General features: G+C 40.6%; 1 protein-coding gene and 1 long non-coding RNA gene across 9 annotated transcripts in view; one reads left to right on the top strand and one right to left on the bottom strand.

The window, feature by feature from the left end:
• The window catches only part of nectin3 (nectin cell adhesion molecule 3), a 260,420-nt gene extending 242,643 nt beyond the window's left edge, over positions 1 to 17,777 (bottom strand). For all 8 annotated transcript variants that reach the window (XM_062974877.1, XM_008107775.3, XM_062974878.1 and 5 more), the window contains exon 1: positions 17,450 to 17,777. In XM_062974877.1, the coding sequence (XP_062830947.1) occupies positions 17,450 to 17,762 (313 nt within the window). In that variant the 5' untranslated portion in view covers positions 17,763 to 17,777. The remainder of the gene's footprint in view (positions 1 to 17,449) is intronic.
• LOC134297401 (uncharacterized) lies at positions 13,426 to 24,406 on the top strand. The gene is made up of 2 exons (XR_010004123.1): positions 13,426 to 14,060; positions 18,087 to 24,406. It is a non-coding gene; the product is annotated as an uncharacterized LOC134297401 (long non-coding RNA).
• The last annotated feature ends 233 nt before the right edge of the window (positions 24,407 to 24,639 follow it).

The following is a 24,639-nucleotide window of genomic DNA, read 5'->3' as shown; positions in this document are numbered from 1 at the left end:
AGCTTGAGAATTTGATAGTTACTGGCAAAGGCCTTCTTTCTACATTTATGAACCTATCCTCCATTAATTTTGGTTGCATAACAACTTTACATACTTAACCTGTATAAACATCAGGCCAAAAGCAATGATGAATAATCACCAATAGATAACAGCTGCAGACAGCTGCCCAAGTGGCAATATTAACTATAAATAGTTATTACTCAGTATTGACAATGCTAACTAGAGCTGCTGAGACATGCAGTCCAACAGCTTGAAGACTGCATAATTCCCATCCTGCTTTTTATATTCATCAACATCATTTTTTACAGGAAAAGGTTCATTTTATATGCGAGCATCAAAAATGTTTATTTTTTAATTCATATATAGTTTGAATTATTAAAATAGACAACATACTATACGGTTCTGGTCCAACTTATGTGGCAGAACGCATCTATGAGCCTATAAGAAATTTAAGATCAGTTAGGGAGGCCTGGCTCTCTGTCCAACCTCTTCGCAAGTGCAATTGGTTGGGACAAGAGACAGGGCCTTCTCAGTGGTGGCCCCTTGGCTGTGGAACTCCATCCCCAGTGACATCAGGCAGGCCCCATTCCCTCCTAGTTTTTAGGGGAAAAAACCTGGCTTTTCCCACAGGCGTTTAGTGAATAGGAAACTACGGAATGAGACTTTATCATTTTGAATAATGGACTATGGATTTTGGAGAACAATTTGGACATGACATCACGACTTGGCATTTTATATGGTTTTAATCTGCTTAATTTATTGTTATGTGTTTTAATTGCTTATATTTTTAGATTGTTTACATTTTGATGACATGTTTTATTGTTTACTTGTGTGGCATTGAATTTTTGCTGGATTTGTAAGCTGCCTCTAGTCCTCTCTGGGGTAGAGAAAGATCGGATAGAAATGAAGTAAATAAATAAATAAATAAAATACTATGTCTTCTAATTAAGCTTGCAACATTGGACTGTGTTTTGTAAGGATTTCATTTATATTTTAAATGCTCTGTTACACCAATCATTCTTTTGGGATATTTAATACATTTTGGACAACCAATGATTAGAAATATGCACCTGAAAGAATTTTGATTTCCTCAGTTTTCAGGAATTTGAAAAGGAGATTCTATGACAAAATGGCTAATATCCTACCATTAAGAGCATAAAAGAAAGATGCAGGTGTTCATACAAAATTAACATGTTAAAAACAATCTCAAACAGTAGAAATTTCCTGACAACTAAACAGTTTACTTGATATCGCCCTAGCGCAGGCATGGGCAAACTTTGGCCATCTAGGTGTTTTGGACTTCAACTCCCAACAATTCCTAACAGCTGGTAAGCTGTTAGGAATTGTGAGAGTTTAAGTCCAAAACACCCAGACGGCCAAAGTTTGCCATGCCTGCCCTAGTGCCTTTTCTAAAATGCGTATTTTATAGTCTGCAAGGGTCTGTATGGTAGCTAGAAAGAAAAGGATTCCAAATAGCGATCTGTAAGCTAGTACCATGTGGCATATTTAAAGAATTTTGAAACTGGTTTCCAGTTTAAAATTAGATTAGGAAGTTTGTGTTATGGGAAGTTGTTGGAAGCATGAATCTATTAATCATACTTTTGTTTTAAATTCGTAAGAGTAACTTTAAAAGGATAGTAATTGAATTTCACCACCAGGAGAATATCACATAAAAATGGGTCTACAGGTGATATATCTATTCCTGTATTACACTGAGGTGATTATCCCACTGTACATTAATGGCTAGGAACATGAGATATGTGTGCTCTTGTAAATTTCCAAACTGAGCAATCAGAAGTAAAACTCTCTCCTTTTTGGTTCCTTTGAAACAGCAAATATACCTGCTCTGATATTGTTACTCAATTATTCCTCCCAATGATTTCGACCCCGACAAGCTTGCCAAAAAGGGAAGAAAAATATGTTTTCATCATGTAGTCAATTGGCTTTACTTCTTTAACACAAAATTTGGCACCAGAGGGGAAAATAGCATGGAAAGAATATGGATAATTTCTTGTGCCACGAAACAGAAGATCAGTTCAACAAGCTGAACTGCCAATGGGTAGCCTCCTTTGACTGGGCAGAGATAGCTTTGCCATGGTAGTTCATGAACTATTATAAATGAATAAATGAATGAATGAAACTTTATTAATAGACGGCCCTATCTCCCTGAAGTGATTCAGGGCAGCTTACAACAAAATAAACAGCAAGCATTCAATGCCAGCATCACTACATAAAACAAATCAAAAACAACTCAATAAATTATAAAACAACTTAAATAAACAAGACAATACATAGCACAATCCACACAATTATAAATATATTAAATCCTTAAAATCTCATTAAAAGTCTCCAAAATGTGGCTAAAATAGTTGGAAGGGAGATGATGAACAGCAGATTAACAGGTGTTGGCAGCTAGGTGAGAGTGCATATAGATGTACTTAATCCTCCTCCTCTCCATAAGCTAAATTGCATAGATGTGTTTTCAATAGCTTTTTAAAGGAGAGGAGATAGGAGGCCATTTTTAATTCTTTAGGGAGGGAGTTCCAGAGGTGGGGAGCAATCACGGAGAAGGCCCTCTCTCTCATTCCCACCAGCCACACTTAACCTCTGGACTACTGTAATTCACTGCTCTTGAAGACTTGGAAATTGCAATAAGAGCAAAATGCAGCAGTATCATATAGATCAGGGGTCCCCAAACTAAGGCCCGGGGGCCGGATGCGGCCCTCCAAGGTAATTTACCTGGCCCCCGCCCTCATTTATAATATAATATTTTATATCAGTTTTAATAATATAATATATTGTATATACATATATTGATAAGAATATTATCATTTTATACAATATAATGCTAACAGTAATACCATATAATAATATTAATTATATGTTATATATTACATATAATATTACAGTATAGTGGTATAGTTCAATATAGTATAATGCTAATATTGTGCTATGCTAATAATATAATATATTGTATGTACATACAGCTGCTCTGAGTTCCCTTTGGGGTGAGAAGGGTGGGATATAAATGTAGTAAATAAATGTAGTAATGAATAAATACATAATTTTGGACTTAGGCTCACCCAAAGTCTGAAATGACTTGAAGACACACACAACAACTACAACAACAACAACAACCCTAATTAACCTATCTCATTGGCCAGAAGCAGGCCCACACTTCTATTGAAATCCTGATAGGTTTATGTTGGTTAAAATTATTTTCATTTTTAAATATTGTATTGTTCTTTCATTGTTGTTGTTTTGCACTACAAATAAGATATGTGCAGTGTGCATAGGAATTTGTTCGGTTTTTCCCCCCAAATCATAATTTGGTCCCTCAACAGTCTGAAGGATTGTGGACCGGCCCTCTGCTTTAAAAGTTTGAGGACCCCTGATATAGATAGATATAATATCAGTCTTAAAAGAACAACACCGGCTGTCAATGCATTTTTGCCTTGAAGTAGAGTTGCTTTTGATATTTAAATATTTAAATGGCTTGGAGTTTCAATATTTGAGGAAGTGCTTCTTCCCATATGTGCCTGCTTAATAGTCAAGATCTGCTGGGGGCCATTTCTCTTTGTCCCACCAAGAAGATCAATATATAGTGACATTAGGACATGGGAGAGAGCCTTCTCAGTCATGGCATCCCAACTGCATAATGATCTCCCTCTGGAGATCTAATGGGCACTAACACAAAAGCCTTTGGAACTTATTAACACAACTTAAAACTATTACAGTATTTATAGTTTTTAAAATTTCTAAATTCTAAACATATGTTTTAACTCCTTATGTGTTTTCATATGTTCAAGCTTATTTAAGCTCTTACTGATTTTTGGCTGTTTGAAGTGTTTTAATGCTACTGTGAGCTGTCCTGAGATCTCTTGATATTGGGGTTTAAATACTGCAATTAATAAATATATAAACTAACAATATGGACATGTAAAATTATACAACCTGGGAAACATTCTAGAGACAATTTTTACAGGGAGCTATATGTTAGCACTCTGTGTTGTCGAAGGCTTTCATGGCCGGGATCACAGGGTTGTTGTATGTTTTCCAGGCTGTATGGCCATGTTCCAGAAGTATTCTCTCCTGACGTTTCGCCCACATCTATGGCAGGCATCCTCAGAAGTTGTGAACAAAATCTGGCTACCAGTATTAAAAAAACTCAAAAATCAGAACAGTAGATGGGAAGCAACACTCTGAGGGCAGAGGAGCCCCAGGGATGGCTAATGACTTTGAACAAAGGATGTCCCCCAGGCAAGAGACGAACCTTTCCAATGCTAACTAGGGTGATTACCTGCAACATTCACGCTGGCTTCCAACTGACAAAGGACTCTTGTCACACCCAGGACTCTCCACGGATATATATTTACCTTCCTTGCCTAGTTTCTCCATGCCTCACAACCTCTGAGGATGCCTGCCATAGATGTGGGTGAAACGTCAGGAGAGAATACTTCTGGAACATGGCCACACAGCCCGAAAGACATACAACAACCCTGTGATCCTGGCCATGAAAGCCTTCGACAACACCAATTACAGTAATAATTTACTATCACTTCATGGGAGGGCTAGACTTCAATGCAAATAGTAGTCAATTTAATGTAGAACAATTCACAAACTCTGCACGCGGACACCCCTAGATGTCCCAAAAAGTTCAAAGGGGCATCACTATGTTATTTAAGATGTTCCTTTCCTGGAAGCAGATTCCTGGTCCTATGTAACTGCAGCAGCAGCAACAGAGGAATTACAATTCAGTTAAAAGGAAGCATGCCAAGGCTCTATGTTCACTTAGAGTGGGGCCAATGGAAGATGTAGCTGTTAAAACTATGACATTTCTTAAAAAATTTCCAAGGACTGTAAAAGGGAAACTGCTTTTAGCAGAGTGCTTAGCAACACTGAGGATACATCTTATTTCTAGTCCCCTTGCTCCACCTCACTTATGTATGTACAAAAAAAATCCATCCCCTATTTCTTCATAGAGATACATTAGGCTTAAGGAGCAGGGGATAGCAGACCACACCATACAGAGATCTCAGATCAAGGTACTGAAAACATCAACACTGGATGGTATTGTTGATCCCAAAGTACTTGGGGAAAAAATCTATACTGCCCTTCTGATAGTCTCTTCTTCATACTAGTGCATCTATGCATAAATATTTTAAATCAGTCTATTGAAAAACCTAATATCTCAATGTTTACTCCAATCTATGTTAGTTCTATAGTCTTTTGAATATAATACTTCTCTATTTTTTTCTCTCATTCCTTTCCTCAACCACAGTAGTCCACAGCACAGGTTTTCCCATTCAATGTATTGTAATCTCTTGACATAGCATTTCCATTTTTATTTTCTGCAGTATTATAAAACTACATATACAAATAATGAAAAACATCATAAGCATGTCACACAGTTAAATGTCTGTACAGTTCAAACATCCCACTCTACTTGGAAGCCACAAGCAAACCAGCAAGCATAGGGATCTTGCAGTGGATCTGACAACAGGTACTGGACAGGTGCTGTGGGTTTTTTTTTTTGTTTGTTTGTTATTTTGTGATTGTGTCCCAGGGGACAAGTTCTGTACCTCATCCCTAAATTGTAGAAGATTGAAAGGGTCGTCTAATTTCTTAACATACACACACATTGTGAAACTCCTCCCTCCTATTGCAGGAGTGTGTCATTCTTTATCCCTACTCTCACTTATTTTCTGCCAACTCTACCCTCCTCTTCTTTATCCTTCAAGCATTTTGAAGTCCCCTTTCCTATTTGTTCTCAGTTGTAACATTTATCAAGCAGAGTAGTTTTCCATCAGTTTTTGGCAGACTTGTTCAAATGTTCCTGGAGTCTCGTCTTCTCAGAAGGCCTCTACACATAAAAGGTTTAAGGTGTAAGCCTAAAAGACTTTCTTATAGAGGACATAAATATTTAGAAAGTGTAATTGGGACTGACCTATGACTACACATATAGGTATGCTTGTCAGTTGAGAGTAAGTGTGATGCCAACTGTGGTAGTGGAGAATAATTATATACCTAACAAGGTAGCCAAAAAGTGGTACCACCATCTGGTCAATATGAAAAGGTGATACCTTCCAGCAGTAGGAAAAGACTACATTATTGATGGATTTGAAAAATATACAAGAATTGAATGAAAAGTAATGCCTTCACCTTCGTTACTTCCGTTTGGATGGGAATATTTTAATAAATCAAACGCAGAAATAATCCTTAGAATGTGCTCTTAACTACCACTATTCACTTTTCCACATAATCACCAGACAATTGGATACATTTCTGCCAATGATGAACAAGTTTTCTGAAGCCATCACGGAAGAAGTAGACACTGTGTTTCCGCAACCAGCGTCTCACAGTATCCATTGTGCACAGATAGCCAAGTAAAGCAATAATGTCACCCACACGTTTTTGTGAAATGTCAATTATGCTTGAAATTTCTCTCTGGATGATACGACGATCGTCCTGAATCAATCTGTCAACCTTTTGCTTGTGAAACTCAGTAGTTGCTGTCAAAGGACATCTAACTCTTTATCACGCAAGTCAGATATTCCCACCTCAACATCTTTAAACTTACTCACCAAAGTGAAGTAAGGGACAGTGTGAAGAAGAAAAAAAAAGACAAGTCTCAAGATACTGAAGAGGATGGGATTTTGTTAGGTGAGAGGTCAAGTCATTTTGACCTATTAATGCTCATAAGACAGGGACTGTTTAGAAACAAAATATAAAGGGTAAACCATTTTACTAAGAAAAAGACTCATATTATTTCACCTGTGGAATTCACTGAATATTTCCCAGTTTGCTTGCTTTTGTTTTTTGCTGGGTAGTAACTTACTTTGAACAGTAACTGAACACCTATTTTTGTTTTAAAAGGAAATTTTGTGAGGGAATCTGAGCTGTCAGGCTCAAAAATATCCTTCAGTTAGGGTAATTCCACCAAAATATAGCAGAGTACCAGGACATTACCAGCAAAAACTTACGAGTTGTCAGCAGGAAAAACCTCTTAATCAATAGGATGGTTGAGGATCGCAGAGTAAAACTTTAGGTTTAAAAGGTTCATTATATTTTTTAAAAGTCCATGAAACTAAATTTTGCCTACAGAGAGTCAAAATCCTTACTGGAAGAAAAAAAAGGAAGTAAAATAGTGGAGACTACATGGCCTTCTCACGGTACAGTAGTCTCACTTATCCAACGTTCTGGATTATCCAACGCATTTTTGTAGTCAATGTTTTCAATATATCATGATATTTTGGTGCTAAATTCGTAAATACAGTAATTACTACATAGCATTACTGCGTACTGAACCACTTTTTCTGTCAAATTTGTTGTATAACATTATGTTTTGGTGTTTAATTTGTAAAATCATAACTTTATTTGATGTTTACTAGGCTTTTCCTTAATCCCTCATTATCCAACATATTCGCTTATCCAATGTTCTGCCAGCCAGTTTACATTGGATAAGTGAGACTCTACTGTAGTTTCAACTTAAGACGTTCCCTCACACAATTCCATTACTGTGTCATCAAAAGGGGAGGAGACAGTGGCTAGCAGTAAAGACAAAAGACAAAGCCCTTTAGGAAAACATACACAGGAATCTGGGGAAAGGAATCCCTGAGTTTGGCCCTGCCTCTAGACTAACTACTCATTGAGGACTGGAAACTTGATGACACAAAAACTTGTGCAGTCCAGGGATGAAACCCAACAGAAATTAATAGAAAAATTTAAAATAATAAGCATCAACATGGTGCTTCACACTTGTAACTGCCCCCCCCCCCCAACCTTTGATGCCAGCTGAATAATATCCTAGCAGAGTCAAAACTTTCTATCCAATTTCACTTTGGAAAGAATTAGGTTGTAATTCCAGTTCCAAATGAACTTCAGTATCCTACTCTTAAAATGGCAACATAGTCAGTTTAAAGACAGAATGCAGTGAACAGCATTATTTTGACTCAGTTTTTGATCTGATTCAGTCTAATACCATTCTACAAAAGCTAGAGAAAAAATAGATCTAAGCAGTCTACCATCTGTTTCGTGCTTTTTTAAACTTGTCACAAAGAGAAAATAGAGAATACGGATTCATCATCTATACTTAACTCTCCAGCTGATGACCAGCATCTCTTACAATATTCACTGCCCAATCTTGTATACAAAGCAAAGCTAGGTGCCAGCTGACCACTGAAAATGAAACAACGTAAATCTAGCCAGAAGGAGGAGCAAGACAGACTGCAAATATTCACACCATTACCACATACTGTGGGCAAATTTCTAGAGTATCGAAACATTCCATATCTGCACTAGGATGAATTTGGACCCCAGGAATCACACTGAAAAAAGAAATTCAAGAATGAGATGCTCAGCACAAAAAAATATAGCCTGAGCAAGTGCTAGAAATTATTGTATAGCCTAAGGAGTACTACAGGAAATACTATATATATATATATATATATATATATATATATATACAGTAGAGTCTCACTTATCCAACATAAACGGGCCAGCAGAATGTTGGATAAGCGAATATGTTGGATAATAAGGAGAGTTTAAGAAAAAGCCTATTAAACATAAAAATAGGTTATGATTTTACAAATTAAGCATCAAAACATCATGTTATACAACAAATTTGACAGAAAAAGTAGTTCATTGAGCTTTAATGCTATGTTTTAATTACTGTATTTACGAATTTAGCACCAAAATATCATGATATATTGAAAACATTGACTACAAAAATGTGTTGGATAATCCAGAACGTTGGATAAGTGAGTGTTGGATAAGTGAGACTCTACTGTATATACACACACACACACACACCAAAACTGTGTTATGATCCTCTCACTAACACTTTTCACCATAAAATATTCCCTTCTACCTCATGATCTATATGTATTCTGCTAATGTTAATGATAACAGACATGACATGCCACAACTTAAACATTTTTCAAGTTTCCATTAAATATTTTACATATCATTTACTTTGAAAATAATTTATGATTCAAAGAAAACACAACAGAGTCTCAATGAAGTAAAATGACTATGCTAAATTTAGTTATTTTGCTCCTCAAAAAGTACAAAAGCAGTTCAGGTGCACCCAAAACTTGTAAGCCACACAACACAATTGCACAGCAGGTATTGATCCATGTCTACATAAAATGACAGACCATGTAATGGACAAACAACTGTCTGGGCACAATATAAACAGTGATCTCTTGCCTTGTGCTAGAACACAGCACGATGTACACAAAAAGCTCCTGTCTGTCAAAAGAATCAGAACTTCATTTCTGACAGTTCCGTAAAGTGGTCTATACTTTGTCTGCTAAAAGCTTTACAAGACTTAATATAGTACAGGTTTACACAAAGACACTGACAAAGCTTTTTAGAATCTGTATTATAACTATATATATATATATATATACACACACACACACACACACACACACACGCTGTGTCCGGCCACGCGTTGCTGTGGCGAAGTATGGTGGTATGGGAAATAAAGTATTGAGGAATTGTTGGTAGTTAAGGTAAAGGGTAAAGGTTTTCCCCTGACATTAAGTCCAGTCATGTCCGATGGTGCTCATCTCCATTTCTAAGCCAAAGAGCCGGCGTTGTCCGTAGACTCCTCCAAGCTCATGTTGCATGACTGCATGGAGCGCCGTTACCTTCCCACCAGAGCAATACCTATTGATATACTCACATCTGCATGTTTTCAAACTTCTGGGTTGGCAGAAGCTGGGGCTAACAGTGGGGGCTCACTCCACTCCCCCAATTTGAACATGCGACCTTTCAGTCCACAAGTTGAGCAGCTCAGTGCTTTAACACACTGCGCCATCAGGGGATATTATTTCCTAAAGCTTGTGAATATACAATATTTCTGTTTGTTCTTTTTTTTCTGTTGGAGGCAAGTATGAATGCTGCAATTAGGGGAAATGATTAGCATGTAATGGCCTTGCAGCTTTAAAGCCTAGGCTGCTTCCTCCCTGAGGGATTTTTTGTTGGGAGGTGTTAGCTGGCCCTGATTGTTTCCTGTCTGGAATTCCCTTGTTTTCAGAGCGGTGTTCTTTGCGATATTTTATGTGCTTCTACTGTCTGTGTAGATGAAGAAGTACCCATATGCAGTGCTTGAGTGCACACATTCCCCCCCCCCCCCCCCCCAAAAAAGGCTGTGGCCCTCAGAAAACAGAGGATTTGCCAGACTTTGGTGATGGGAATACTTTGTTGGGAGGTGTTAGCTGGCTCTGACTGTTTCTTGTCTGGAATTCCCGTTTTGTTCTTTAGTGTTCTGATTTTAGAGGTTGTATTGTTCTGTTTTATTATACCACAGGTAATTTTTATATATTCTGATTTTAGTGTTTTTGAATACTTGGAGCCAGACTGTGTTCATTTTCATGGTTCACAGCAACATAATAATAATAATAATAATAATAATAATAATAATAATAATGACTTTGGTAATACACAGAGCTTCTCTCCCTTCTCAGCTTCCTTTCTGGAAGAATCCTTTATGGGATGTGTTAGCTGGCCCTGATTGTTTCCTTTGTAGAATTCCCAATTTCCCTGCTTTCAGAGTGTTGGTCTTTATTTACTGTCCTGGTTTTAGAGATTATATTGTTCTGTATTATTCTACCACAGTAATTATTTGATATTACAGTAAAATCTCACTTATCCAACATTCGCTTATCCAATGTTCTGGATTATCCAATGCAGTATGCCTTTTAGTAGTCAATGTTTTTGTAGTCAATGTTTTAAATTCATTGTGATATTTTGGTGGTAAATTTGTAAATACAGTAATTACTACATAGTATTACTGCGCACTGAACTACTTTTTCTGTCAAATGTGTTGTATAACATGATGTTTTGGTAATTAATTTGTATAATGATTACCTAATTTGATGTTTAATAGGCTTTTCCTGAATCCCTTATTATCCCACATATTCACTTATCCAACGTTCTGCGAGCCTGTTTATGTTGGATAAGTGAGACTGTACTGTATATTTATAATCTTATATTATCTGCTTAGAACTGGATTATATGAGACCCCTTCTACACAGCTGTATAAAATGCACACTGAAGTGGATTATATGGCAGTGTGGAATCAATATAATCCAATTCAAAGCAGATAATATAAGATTATAATGGGTTATATAGCTGTGTGGAAGGGCCTTGAGTCTACACTGCCATATAATCAAATACAAATCAGATAATCAGTATTTTATAGGCAGTGGGGAATAAGACTGCTTGAAGAGGCCCTGGGCTGAGTGGGTTGCTAGGAGACCAAGTGGGCAGAGCTTAGCCTTCTAACTGGCAGCAGACCAAGTGGGTGGAGCTTAGCCTTCTAACTAGCAGCAATTGGATAAAAACAATTATTCTTCTCCCTCTAATTAGGACTTTATTTTTCTTTTCTTTTTGTTGTCGGAACCTAGGGGCAAGGATGGTGGGTTTTGCTGCCAAGTTTGGTGGCCCTGGGGCGTTTAGTTTGTTTAGTCCTAGGCCGTGATTCCATTACCTTATATATTCCTGATCTCAGCTCTTTTTCTATTACAGTCATGAATATTTTTATTTACTATTTTAATCAGGAAAAAAATTGTTGAAAGACTCAAAAATAGCAGCAGATATTAAAGTTGTTCAGTCTATTTTTCTTCTGCTCACTTCTTGAACTAAACTCATAATACAGTCACATAATATACCAAACAAGTAGTTTTCCAAATCTTCTAAGCCAGCATTCATACCAGCTCTGCCTATAAGCAAGGATGTCTGACCTCCCCCTTCATACCCCAACTTCAGGGCACAAAAAGTGGGTAGAAGCTAAGAATGCACTCAAAGAGTGTAAGAAACATTAGGATGGTATGTGTGCATGTATCAGTCAATTTCTGAGTAAATCTGTTCAAGAACGGATAATCGAATACTGAACTAATATGCAGAAGCCAATCCCCTCTCCATATGCCAATTACAAGCATTCAATCTTTGCACAAGCCCTCCAACCTTCTAAAGCAGAAATGACAACATTTCTGTTCCCTTCTCAGTTTTGCTGATGGCAAAACTCCCTTCCCAGACTTGCATCATTTGAATCATTCAACAAAAGCTGGCTACAGAGACAAAAGGATTTTAAGAGGGGGAGAGGGAGATAAAAGGAATAACTGTGCAACCAATTTGGCAAGACCAAGCAGACTCTGAACTGCTTAGCTCATAGGTGGTCACATACATGCATCAGCAACAAGACCTAGTTCTCAGCAATCCCAAGAGTAAAGCAATTTTTGAAAAGGGGGAAGGGGAGGAATTAAAGCAATAAACACACACACAACTCTTTTGATACAAGCTGGAAGGTGTCCAGAGGAGGTCAACTAAAATGATGGAAGGTTTGCAGACAATGCCCTATGAGGAGCGTCTTAAAGAGCTGGGTATGTTCAGCCAGCAGAAGAGAAGGTTGAGAGAAGATATGATAACCATGTATAGATATGTGAAAAGATGTTATAAAGAGGGAACAGGCTTGTTTTCTTCTGCCCTGGAAACTAGGACTCGGATCATTGATTCAAATTACAAGAAAGGAGATTCCACCTGAACATTAGGCAGAACTTCCTGACTGTAATAGCTGTTCAGCAGTGGAACCCTCTGCCTTGAAGTGTGGTGGAAGCACCTTCCTTGGAAGCATTTGAACAGATGCTGGATGGTCATCTGTCAAGAATGCTCTGATTGTGCTTTTCCTGCATGACAGGGGGTTGGACTAGATGTCCCATATGGTCTATTCCAACTCTATCATTCTATGTTTCTGTAATTATATAAGGCCAAGCAAATTCAGAGATGAATTGCTCACAGGTGGTCACATACATGATTCAGCAATAAGATCGGGCTACTAGAGATCCAGAAAGAAAGGGATTTTTTTAAAGTGTGTGTGTGAAAGAAATAAACATGCAACTAATTTGATAAGACTAAGCAGACTCTGTGATAAATAGCTTACATGCTTCAGCAACAAGACCAGGTGGGTTCTAGAGATCCAGAGAAAATGCTTTTTTAATTTATTTTTTTAAAAGGAAGGTTGATAAAGGAAATAAACAGGCAACTAATTTGGCAAGACCAAGCAGACACTTGAACTGAATAGCTCACAGGTGGTCACACATCCATCTGCCCATGCTTCAGCACCTGCTACTCAACATCAAACTGACTCCTTGCCCCTTCTAAGCAGTTGCTTTGGAGGACAGGGCTAACCCACCGCACCCCCCCCCCAAAAAGGGGGGAGTGGGTGATTAAGGATGCAGAGTATCTACAAATCTGAGCTGCCAGTCATCAGCCTCCAGACTGAGAGGTGACGAGCAAAGGCAGCCTTGGTCCCAGAATGTGGGAAGTAACGGTCTCGGAGCGGAATCCCAACCCCTCCAACTCCCAGCAACAGCGCAGACAACAAACCGCACAGCAAGGCGGCCGAGTGCTCAGGCACACACGCACAGCTAAGAGACACATACAAAGCCAAGTCGCCGCCTGCTGCTTCAATCGCAGCCCTGATCACCCCCTCCCCTGGGCGGAGGAACGTCTCCACAAGGGGTTTGTCAGGCTCCAGACTCACACTGTTCACTCGTGAAGGGAAAAAGAGCCGCCCACCAGTGAAAACGCCTTCCTTACTACCGGGATATGGCGCTCAGAAAGGGGAGCGACCGACACTCCTCAGTCATGTCTTTATCCACCTCCACACCCCGTTAATCGACTTCAACGAAGTCCACGTGAAGCAGGGAGAGGAAGGTACAAAACACATGGCTGACCCTTTTTGACATAATATATACACACACCCCTCACATGAACCCGTGAAAACGCCCCCAAACACACTCCCCACAGAGACATGGCGTCCGAAGAGGGCAGCAGCTGACAATCCTCGAAAAAACTCCCTCGGGTCTACTATTTCACCCGCCTGTTCTCCGCCCCAGATTGGCCAAGTTTGGCGGAGTCCACGGGAGGAAGGGGGAAGGGTAGACTCAAAACACGCGAGTGGCCCCTTTAAACGCTCAACAGGCACACATCTCATCTCGCCTAGGCCGGTAAAGACGCGGGTGAGGGCAGCGACGGACATTCCTCGGAAGGTCAGTTGAGTGTTTTGTGTTGTTGTCATCCCCCGCCCGGACACCCGGTTTGGTTAATGTCTCATCTTCCTCTCAGCATTAACCAAGTTTGACGGAGTGGGGGGGAGGGAGGGGGGGGCAAAAGGGAAAACACGAGACACCCAACTGATCCTTTCAGACGAGCAAGACACGTGCGCTCCTCGCGTTCAGGCCGTTTAATCCAGAATATCAAGGCAGAATAACCCACAATATCTGCTTTGAACTGTGTTATCTGAGTCCACACTGCCATATATTCCAGTTCAAAGCAGAAAATGTGAGTTTTCTGTCTTGATATTCTGGGATATAGGGCTGTGTGGAAATGGCCCTGGGTTAACAAGAGGCCCCTTCTACACAGCTGAATAATATTCCACATGAAAATGAACAAAATCTGGCTACCAGTATTTTTAAAACTCAAATCAGGACAGTAAATAAAGAACACTCAGAAAACAGGGGAATTCCAGACAGGAAACAATCAGGGCCAACTAACACCTCCCAACAAAGGATTTCCCCAGGCAGGAATCAGCTAGGCTTTGAAACTGCAAGGCTTTTCAATGCTAAACGAGGGGATTAATTGCAACATTCAAACTTGCCTCCAACAGACAAAAGTTCTTTCTCCCACCCTGGACCTTCCACAGATATTTAAATCTCATTTAATAATAATAATAACAACAACAACTTTATTTTTATATCCCGTCACCATCTCCCCAAAGGGACTCGGAGCAGCTTACAAGGGGGTGCAAGCCCAGTACAACAAAGTTTGCGAACTAAAAAAACATTTAAAACATAATACACATATAATGGAAGCCCCCAGTGATGCAGCAGGTTAAACCACTGAGCTGCTGACCTTGCTGACCAAAAGATCAGTGGTTCGAATCTGAGAAGCGGGGTGAGCCCTCACTGTTAGTCCCAGCTTCTGACAACCTAGCAGTTCAAAATTTTGCAAATATGAGTAAATCAATAGGTACCGCTCCAGCGGGAAGGTCCATGCAGTCGTGCCAGCCACATAATCTTGGAAGTGTCTACAGACACCTTAGAAGTGGAAATGAGCACCAACCCCAGAGTCGGACACGACTGGACTTAATGTTAGGGCAAAACCTTTACCTTTACACATATAACAGTCTGGTTAATTAAAAACAGCAGAATATAAAAACTGAATCAAAAACAAACATCAAATAACCAGACAAGGTGGACAAGATGAGAAATTGGAGGGCTGGGCATGGGCTTGTGCAAATAGGGCTTTGCCTCATTTCCAAACCTCACAACCACTGAGGATGCCTGCCGTAGATGTGAACGAAACATTTGGGGAGAATGCTGCTGGGACATGGTCACACAGTAACCCAATATATCCCTGGAACTGGAATATATATGGCAGTGTGGAAGACTCAAGAATTCAGAATTCAAAGTAGATATTATGGGATTTTCTGCCTTGATGTTCTGGCTGTGTGGAAGGGCCCCCAGGTCCATACTGCAATATATATTCCAGTTCAAAGCTGGGGTTTGATTCAGCTGTGTGGAAGGGGACATAGATTTGGTTTTTTATTTGTAGTTTTTCCATCTATGTGTGTTGAATACACTACTTTTAAGTATTATGAATTGGAAGTGTGATTAAACATTGATTTTTGGCATTGAAATATACATAGCCTTCATGTATCTATATACACATAATAAAAATGAAAATGTATGTGGCACAGATATCCGTTCACACAACCTCCAACCTCCACAAACTCACTATAGTTCCAAGTGCTGTGGAGTCGCCAATCCACTCCCTCCCAAGACATTGTAGATTACAGCGAGCACATCCCAGTGTTCCTTTCTCTCTCAATTTGCATGACCCCCTCCCACTGCCTCCCCTTTAACCCTTTCCTATGGCACACAGCAAACAGAGGAATTGATCACCAACTTAACATACTGGAGAGGTTTGGGGAGAATTCACCATGGTTTATAGGAGTTGTAGGGACTGATTTATAGGAGCTGTAGGGACTTCCAAGTTGGCACAGCGGATTATACCACTGAGCTGCTCAACTTGCTGACCGAAAGGTCACTGGTTCGAATCTGGGGAGAAGAGTGAGCTCTGGCTGTTAGCCCTTGCTTCTGCCAAACTAGCAGTTCGAAAACATGCAAATGTGAGTAGATCAATAGGTACCGCTCCGGCGGGAAGGTAACGGCACTCCATGCAGTCATGCCAGCCACGTGACCTTGGAGGGGTCTACGGACAACGCTGGCTCTTCGGCTTAGAAATAGAGATGAGTACCAACCCCCCAGCGTCCGACACGACTAGACTTAATGTCAGGGGGAAAACTTACCTTTACCGTAGGGGCTGGGATGTATAGCTCACCCACAATCTAAGAGCACTCTGAAGCCCACCGAGGGACCTGGAACTAACTTGGCAGACAGACCCAACACTCAACCCAGCAGATTTTTTTTTCCATGTCAGGAGTAACCGGAGTTGCTTCTGGAGTGAGAGAATTGGCCGTCTGCAAAGACGTTGCCCTGGGGACACCCGGATGTTTTGATGTTTTACCATCCTTGTGGGAGGCTTCTGTCATGTCCCCGCATGGAGCTGGAGCTGATGGAGGGAGCTCATCCGCGCTCTCCCCGGGTGGGATTCGAACCTGGCAGATGACGGATCTGGACCACATTTGGCACACACATTGGCAGACGTGGCCAACTGTGAACACTGGGGGAGTTTTGGGAGGATTGAGGCAAGATTTTTGGGAACTGTAGTTCACCCACATTGTTTCATAAAAAAAAACAAAAGCAAAGACTGAGAGTTTTTTTTCTCTAAGACATAGCATAACGTTATGAACAAACTGATATTACCTCAGATCCAAAAAGGAGCAAGACCCTTTTCAAATGACCCAAGCTAGTACATACATACATACATACCGGGCATGGGCCAACTTGGGCCTTCCCTCCAAGTGTTTTGGACTCCCACCATTCCTCACAGCCTCAGGCCCCTTCCTTTCCCCCCTCAGCCGCTTAAGCGGCTGAGGGGGAAAAGGAAGGGGCCTGAGGCTGTGAGGAATGGTGGGAGTCCAAAACACCTGGAGGGAGGGCCCAAGTTGGCCCACAACCCGCCTGTGTTTCCCTCCCCCCCCCCCCCCCCGAATTCCGCGGGTCAAACATTAACGGCCGCCTTCCTGAGGCGACAGAAAATCCTATGAGGGAATGTAAGCGAGGGTCCGGCCTCCCCTCCCTCAAGCCAAACTTCCCTCATCCCAACTGAGGAGGGAAAAGTTTCCCTCAAGGTCCCGCCCGCCGCCTTCTTTTCTTCCTTCCCCCCCTCAGACTCCGCTCTGAGGGGAAACTGGTTTGGTCCGGAGACGACGAAGAGGAGGCAAAAGAAAACTTTCCCTCTCTCCCTCACTCACCGCAGCAGAGTCGGGAGAGGAGCAAGCCCAGCGATAGCCAAGCGGAGTGGGAGGGACAGCAGCGAAGGCAACGCCGCGGCCACCTCGACGGGGAGAAGGCGACGCCGGAGCGAGCCATGCTGTGTGCCGGAGGGAGGCTGCTCCTTCCCCGTTGTTGCCGCCGCCGCGACGAGGACCCCGGCTCCACTCCGTTCTCCGCCAGCGCCCGGCTCCGTGTGTCACAGTGCGAGGAGGCGCCGCGCCCGCCGCCCCGCCCTCTATCGGAACGGCGCGTACCATTCCGCCGCAGGGGGGAGGCAGGGGGAAGGGGCATGACACCGGACACTCGCTTATTCCCTCCCTTGCTAACCCACTCCTCTTTCTTTAACCTTTTCTTCCTCCTACAACGATTCTCTTACTTTGACGAGCTGGACATCATAGAAATATTGTGTGGTGTTGAAATGCCTTCTCTCATCTCCCCCTACATTCTAAGACATGTTGGTACGTCCCACTCCTCCTCTTTTTCCCCCCTCCCCTCCCGGTTGCAGCAGCCCACAGAGGAGAGTTGGGGGGAAAAAGGAATCTCTGCTTCTCATTGTCTTTTTGCCTTCGCCCACTTTGAGGGTGTCTCTGACTGCTCGCCTTTGTTTTTTCCTAGCCCTCTTTGGCGCTTCTTCGCTTTGGCCATTCGTCCCAACTAACTCTCTGCCCATCTATGCACAGAAGGAGGACTAGAACATCTCAGTACACAACCTCGCTTGGATATGAATGATCAAGGGTCTGGAGAACAAGCCCTGTGAGGAGGGGCTTAAAGAGCCGGGCATGTTTAGCCTGCAGAAGAGAAGGCTGAGAAGAGGCATTACAGCCATGTATAAATATGTGAGGGGAAGTCATAGGGAGGAGAGAACAGGCGTGTTTTCTGCTGCCCTGGAGACTAGGATGCGGAACAACGCCTTCAAACTACAGGAAAGGAGATTCCACCTGAACTTCCTAAATGTGAGAGCTGTTCAGCAGTGGAACTCGCTGCCCCGGACTGTGGTGGAGCTCCTTTTTTAAAACAGAGGCTGGATGGCCATCTGTCGGGGGTGCTTTAATACGATTTTCCTGCTTCTTGGCAGAGGGTTGGACTGGATGTCCCACAAGGTCTCTTCCAATTCTACGATTCTATGATACTGGGAACGCACCCTGGCTCTCTGTTGGCTGCTGTAAACCAGTCTATGCTTTTAATGCATTTTAAGTTGCTTAGATTTTAATATGTTGTAAATTTTATCATTATGTTTATTTAAAGGACTTATATTTTTTGCTAGTTATTATAAGTTTATATTGATGTTGTTTTACTTACTGTTTTGATTTGATCTGTCTGACTGTTTTTTTATCATGGCATTGAATGTGTTGTTGAAGGCTTTCATGGCTGGAATCACAGGGTTGCTGCGAGTTTTCCGGGTTGTATGGCCATGTTCCAGAAGCATTATCTCCTGACGTTTCGCCCACATCTATGGCAGGCATCCTCACAGGCTGTGAGGTCTGTTGGAAACTAGGCAAATGGGGTTTATATATCTCTGGAAGGTCCAGGTTTAGAGAAAGAACTCTTGTCTGTTTGAGGCAGGTGTGAATGTTGCAATTGGCCACCTTGATTAGCATTCAATAGCCTTGTAGCTTCAAAGCCTGACTGCTCCCTGCCTGGGAGAACCCTTTTTTGGGAGGTGTTAGCTGGCCCTGATTGTTTCTTGTCTGGAATTTCCCTGTCTTCTGAGTGTTATTCTTTATTTATTGTCCTGATTTTAGAGGGTTTTTTAAACTACTGGTAGCCAGATTTTGTTCATTTTCATGGTTTCCTCCTCTCTTTTTTTTTGAAATTGTCCACATGCTTGTCTCCAACAGACAAGAGTTCTTTCTCCCACCTTGGACCTTCCACAGATATATAAACCTCACTTGCCTAGTTTCCAACGGACCTCACAACCTCTGGGGATGCCTCCATAGATGTGGGCAAAACGTCAGGAGAGAATGCTTCTGGAACATAGCCATACAGCCTGGAAAACTTACAGCGACCCAATGGCATTGAATGTTTGCCTTTTTTTATTTGGAAACGGCCCTGAGTCCCCCAGGTGAGATACAGTGGGTTATAAATAAAGTTTTAAATATTACTATTTATTATTATGACTTTCGCTGAGTGAAAAGTCAATCCCCACCTTTGCTCATTCTCCACTTTCTCCTTCCACGCATGGATCCACCACCAACCTGCATGGTTTCCTTCCACCTGCTCAAAAAAAACAAGAGTCCAGGCAGAAGAGAAAAACGAGTGTGGGCTTTCTCTACCAATTATCATTTTAAAAAGAGGAAATGTTGACTTCTCTTCCTCATCATCTTCACCAGCATCTTCATCCTCATTGCCTAAATTTTGCAATGGCTTCAAATACCCGCATGAGACAAGAGGAGTGCTTAACCTCACCATTAAAAGTCTGCAGGTATTTGTTCCTTTTGCACCTTGGAATTGGCTGCTTAATAATAATAATAATAATAATAATAATAATAATAATAATAATAATGTGGAATTATAGGGATTTAGTCCAGAGTGAAAGTGGAAGAACTGCCGAAGAAGGAAAAGAATGCAACCAACTTGCCATACTTAGAAGAGGTGACCGTCATTGGACCAGGTTGCTGTGAGTTTTCTGAGCTGTATGGCCATGTTCCAGAAGCATTCTCTCCTGATGTTTCGGCCACATCTATGGCAGGCATCCTCAGAGGTTGTGAAATTTGTTGGAAACTAGGCAAGTGGGGTTTTTATATCTGTGGAAGGTCCAGGGTGGGAGAAAGAACTCTTGTCTGTTTGAGACAAACATGTGGAAAATTTCAACAGAAAGGAGGAAACCATGAAAATGAACAAAATCTGGCTACCAGTATTACAAAACTCCAAAATCAAAACAGTAAATAATGAACAACACTGAAAACAGGGGAATTCTAGACATGAAACAATCAGGGCCAGCTAACACCTCCCAACAAAGAATTCCCTTAGGCAGGAAGCAGCCAAGCTTTGAAGCTGCAAGGCTTTTCAATGCTAATCAAGGTGATTAATTGCAACATTCACAGGTGCCTCCAACAGACAAAAGTTCTTTCTCCCACCCTGGACCTTCCACAAATATATAAATCTCACTTGCTTAGTTTCCCACAAACCTCACAACCTCTGAGGGTGCCTGCTATAGATGTGGATGAAACATCAGGAGAGAATGCTTCTGGAACATGGCGATAGAGCCTGGAAAACTCACAACAACCCAGTGATTCTGACCATGAAAGCCTTCAACAACACATAGTCATTGGACCATTCAATATAATTATCCACAAACTTAACAGCTGGTGAAACATCCTGATGTGGCAGTTGCACATGTGTATTCACAGAAGAGCATGGGGAAGGAGGATTTTTGGTGACATTGCAAGCTATGTCATTGTTCCTTCTTTGCAGCCTTTCCATGTAAGGGGCTAACACTTATTTACTTCCTTCTTCCCCTCTCCGTGTATTTTCCCCTTCCCTCTCCCAATGGTGTGGGCATTTGCCCTCTACTACCAACCAGGTTGCAGCAAAACTCATTTTGCAACCTCCATGAAAGATGTGAGATGAGAGCAAGCTCATGCATTGTGGAGAAAAAATTATTAGAGCCGGCATCAGGAGAAAAGGAGCGGCGTATCATGTTCCAAGTCCTCTAAGCCAATCAAATGTCCTTTGCAAATGATGGGTTGGAAGATGAAGGGATGATGGAAGGATGGCTATGAACAAGTAATTCTGTGTGGTGCAGGTTGAGCATCTCTTCTCTGAAATACTTGGGACCAGAAGTATTTTGGGTGGGTTTTTTTTTTCCAGATTTTGGAATATGGTAGAGTCTCACTTATCCAACATAAATGGACCAGAAGAACATTGAATAAGCAAAAATATTGGATAATAAGGAGGGATTAAGGAAAAGCCTATTAAATGTCAAATTATGTTATGATTTTACAAATTAAGCACCAAAAACATGATGTTTTACAACAAATCAACAGAAAAAGCAGTCCAAAACACGGTAACGTTATGTAGCAATTACTGAATTTATGAATTTAGCACCAAAACATCACAATATATTGAAAACATTGACTAAAAATATCGGCTATTAACAAATTGACTACAAATAAAGATAGAATTGCATAAAATGAACTTACAGTAGCAACACTGTCGGAAATTAAATCCACAAAAAGTTCAATCCTTGCTGTCTAGAGAAACAGCTGTGGATCGGGGTGGGAGGCAAACTGCGTTGGATAATCCAGAATGTTGGATAAGTGAATGTTGGATAAGTGAGAGACTACTGTACTTGTATTTGCATATACGTACATAATGAGATATCTGGGAGATGTGACCAAAGTGTAAACACAAAATCCATTTATGTTTCATACACACCTTATAAAATGTAATTTTATACAATATTTTTGATGATTTTGAGCACAGAACAAAGCTTCTGTACATCAAATTATCAGAAGGCACTGGCTCAGCCACTCATGTGAACAACTAAATTGTTGGAAGGTTTTAGAATTTCAGATAAGGGATGCCCAACTTGTATCAAATGGTTCAGTGCTACAGGATCCCGGGATTTCCAATTTGATGAGGCACCAGAACTCTTTGGCAGAGAAGGCTAAAGACGTTGTGAAACTACAACTCCCATGATGCCATAGCATTGAGCCATATCAGTTAGAGTAATGTCATACTGCATTCATTCTGCAGTGTAGACAAACAGAAGGAGCTTGATTCTGCAGTACTTGCTCTTCGCATAGGGTCCATTCAAATCTATGAAAGAGACCAGCACATATTCAGACCCTTGGAGGAAAACTGCCAATGTATTATTTATTTATTTACCATATTTATATCCCGCCTTTCTCTACTCTGAGGAGGACTCAAGGCGGCTTACAAACGGCATTTATAAAGTGCCTTAGGCATAAAACACAGACATGAAATAGAATTATAAAAAATTAAAACAGACATAAAACATAATTAAAGTACATTCCAATATGAGACACATCATCCAAAGGCAAGGTCTAAAGCTGTTCCAAAATCCATTGTATGATTCCCAGGTTTATAAAAAAAATGCACTGCACTATTTATCAAAGGCCTGCTCCCAAAGCCAAGTTTTTACTCTCTTCCTAAAGATTAGGAGGGAGGGGGCTGATCTAATATAGCTAGAGAGGGAATTTCACAGCTGGGGGGGGTCACCACTGAGAAGGCCCTGCCTCTCGTCCCCACCAGTCACACTTGCGAAGGAGGTGGGATCGAGAGCAGGGCCTCCCCAGACGATCTTAAACTCCGAGGTGGTTCATAGGGGGAGATAGTAGAATTATAGAATAGTAGAGTTGGAAGAGGCCTCATGGGTCATCCAGTCCAATCCCCTGCCAAGAAGCAGGAAATCGCATTCAGACAGGTAGACTGGACCGGAACCGTTTAGGGCTTTATAGGCTAAAGCCAGCACTTTGAATTGTTGGTGCCTTTGTTTTGGAAGTGGGATGCAAAGACGTGTGTGGATTAACCACAGTGTGTTAATCAAAGTTGTGCTTTTTAAAATATGACTTTCTGTTATACTAAATAAAGACTGAGATCCACATTAAGTGAACACACATAATGTCATGAATGGTTAATTCAATGGAAGGAGTAAGAGTTAATAGTATAACTTTTTTCTGCAGCTAAGAGAACAGCCTTCTTGTTTATATATATTCAGCAATAAGAAAGTCTAATGCTTTCATCGTAGCTTTTTATAAACCATTGTTGTTCCAAAGTACACAGCTAAATTAAGATAGACAGCAAAAGATTGAAGTACACATCCTTACACTGAAAGGAAAAGTAATTATATTAACTCTTCCATGTATTTATGAATAAGAACAATAGTGACATTTAAGTTCTCATAATAAATGCTTACAACAACTCTACGAGGGTGGATGGCAATTATCAGACACTCATGACCAAATGATCATTTGAATCTGGGCCTCTCCAGTCCTCTTGTTGCTGTATCAGTTTTCTTATTAGGATGTCTTATCTATAACCAATATCAGATGATACTGGGATTCAATTCAAGATGTTTAATTAACAAAATATTTTTTGTACCTACCCAAATGGCAATACATATTTTTTCTGCCATAATAAAAGCACTAATCATCTGCTACAGTTGTATTCAGTATGCAAAATAGGATAATGATTGGATTTGGAGGTTAATAATACCATGCTTGTTAGTTATTGATAATACAAGGTCCCAGAATCCTTAAATTTTCCTACATTCTTAGAAATATATATGAAGATACTCGGCTTTTGTGGTTTTGTATCTTGAATAGAACATTTTAGTATTAGATCTTAGTCTATGTGGAATTTGAAAGATGTTATAACTCTTGGAACTTTGTATGTTCTTAACCTAAGCCAATGAAGTTATGTTTTAGTGACCCATTGAGTCTTGAGTTCTGAATACATAATACTTTCTTAAATATATTTTAAAAAATATTTGCCCACTAGACTTATCCAGAAATTAAAAGATACCTAAATAATATTTTTAGTTTTTTCCCAGAACTGAGACATTTGTTTCTGGTGAATCATGTGTCAGATTTCTACCACTTAGAAAATGTATTTATAAAGTGCAAACAGTTGCCATATTAACTTGAAAATGGGCTAAATTCAGTTTTATACCCTAGCAAAGTTTGGAAAAGTGACTTTGGACTATAATCATAATCTTTATTTATATCTCACCCCCTCTCCCCATAGGAACTCGAACAAACTAGAACAAAAGGCAGCTGATATCCACTGACTAGGGAATTCTGGGAACTGTAGTCAAAACAGGTTACTTTTCCAAACTCTGGTTGCTAGCTTTGGAGTGGGCTTTGGACTGCATCATTAAAATCTGTTTTAAGGCATGTTTTATGGATGATAGATCTATCAGTGGCTGTTAGCCAGGAATAAATGGAAGCAATAAATATTTATTACATTTGCATTTGTCTGTTCCTCTACAGAGCTCAAGGCACCATAAACAGACATTCTTCTCATTTTTAAGCTCACAACAACTCTGCGAGGCAGGTTGGGTTTATGACAATTATCAGACACCTATGACTTTCATAGCCAAACGTGCATTTGAATCTGGACCTCTCCCATCCTCTTATTGCTGTAGCAGCTTTCTTATTAGGCTGTGTCTGATCTATAAAGAGTTAATATCAGATGATACTGG

This window comes from Anolis carolinensis, chromosome 3, assembly GCF_035594765.1.
Source record: "Anolis carolinensis isolate JA03-04 chromosome 3, rAnoCar3.1.pri, whole genome shotgun sequence".
Lineage (NCBI taxonomy): Eukaryota > Metazoa > Chordata > Lepidosauria > Squamata > Dactyloidae > Anolis > Anolis carolinensis.
Note: the sequence above shows the minus strand (reverse complement) of the source record. Positions and strands in the feature narration are given on the sequence as shown.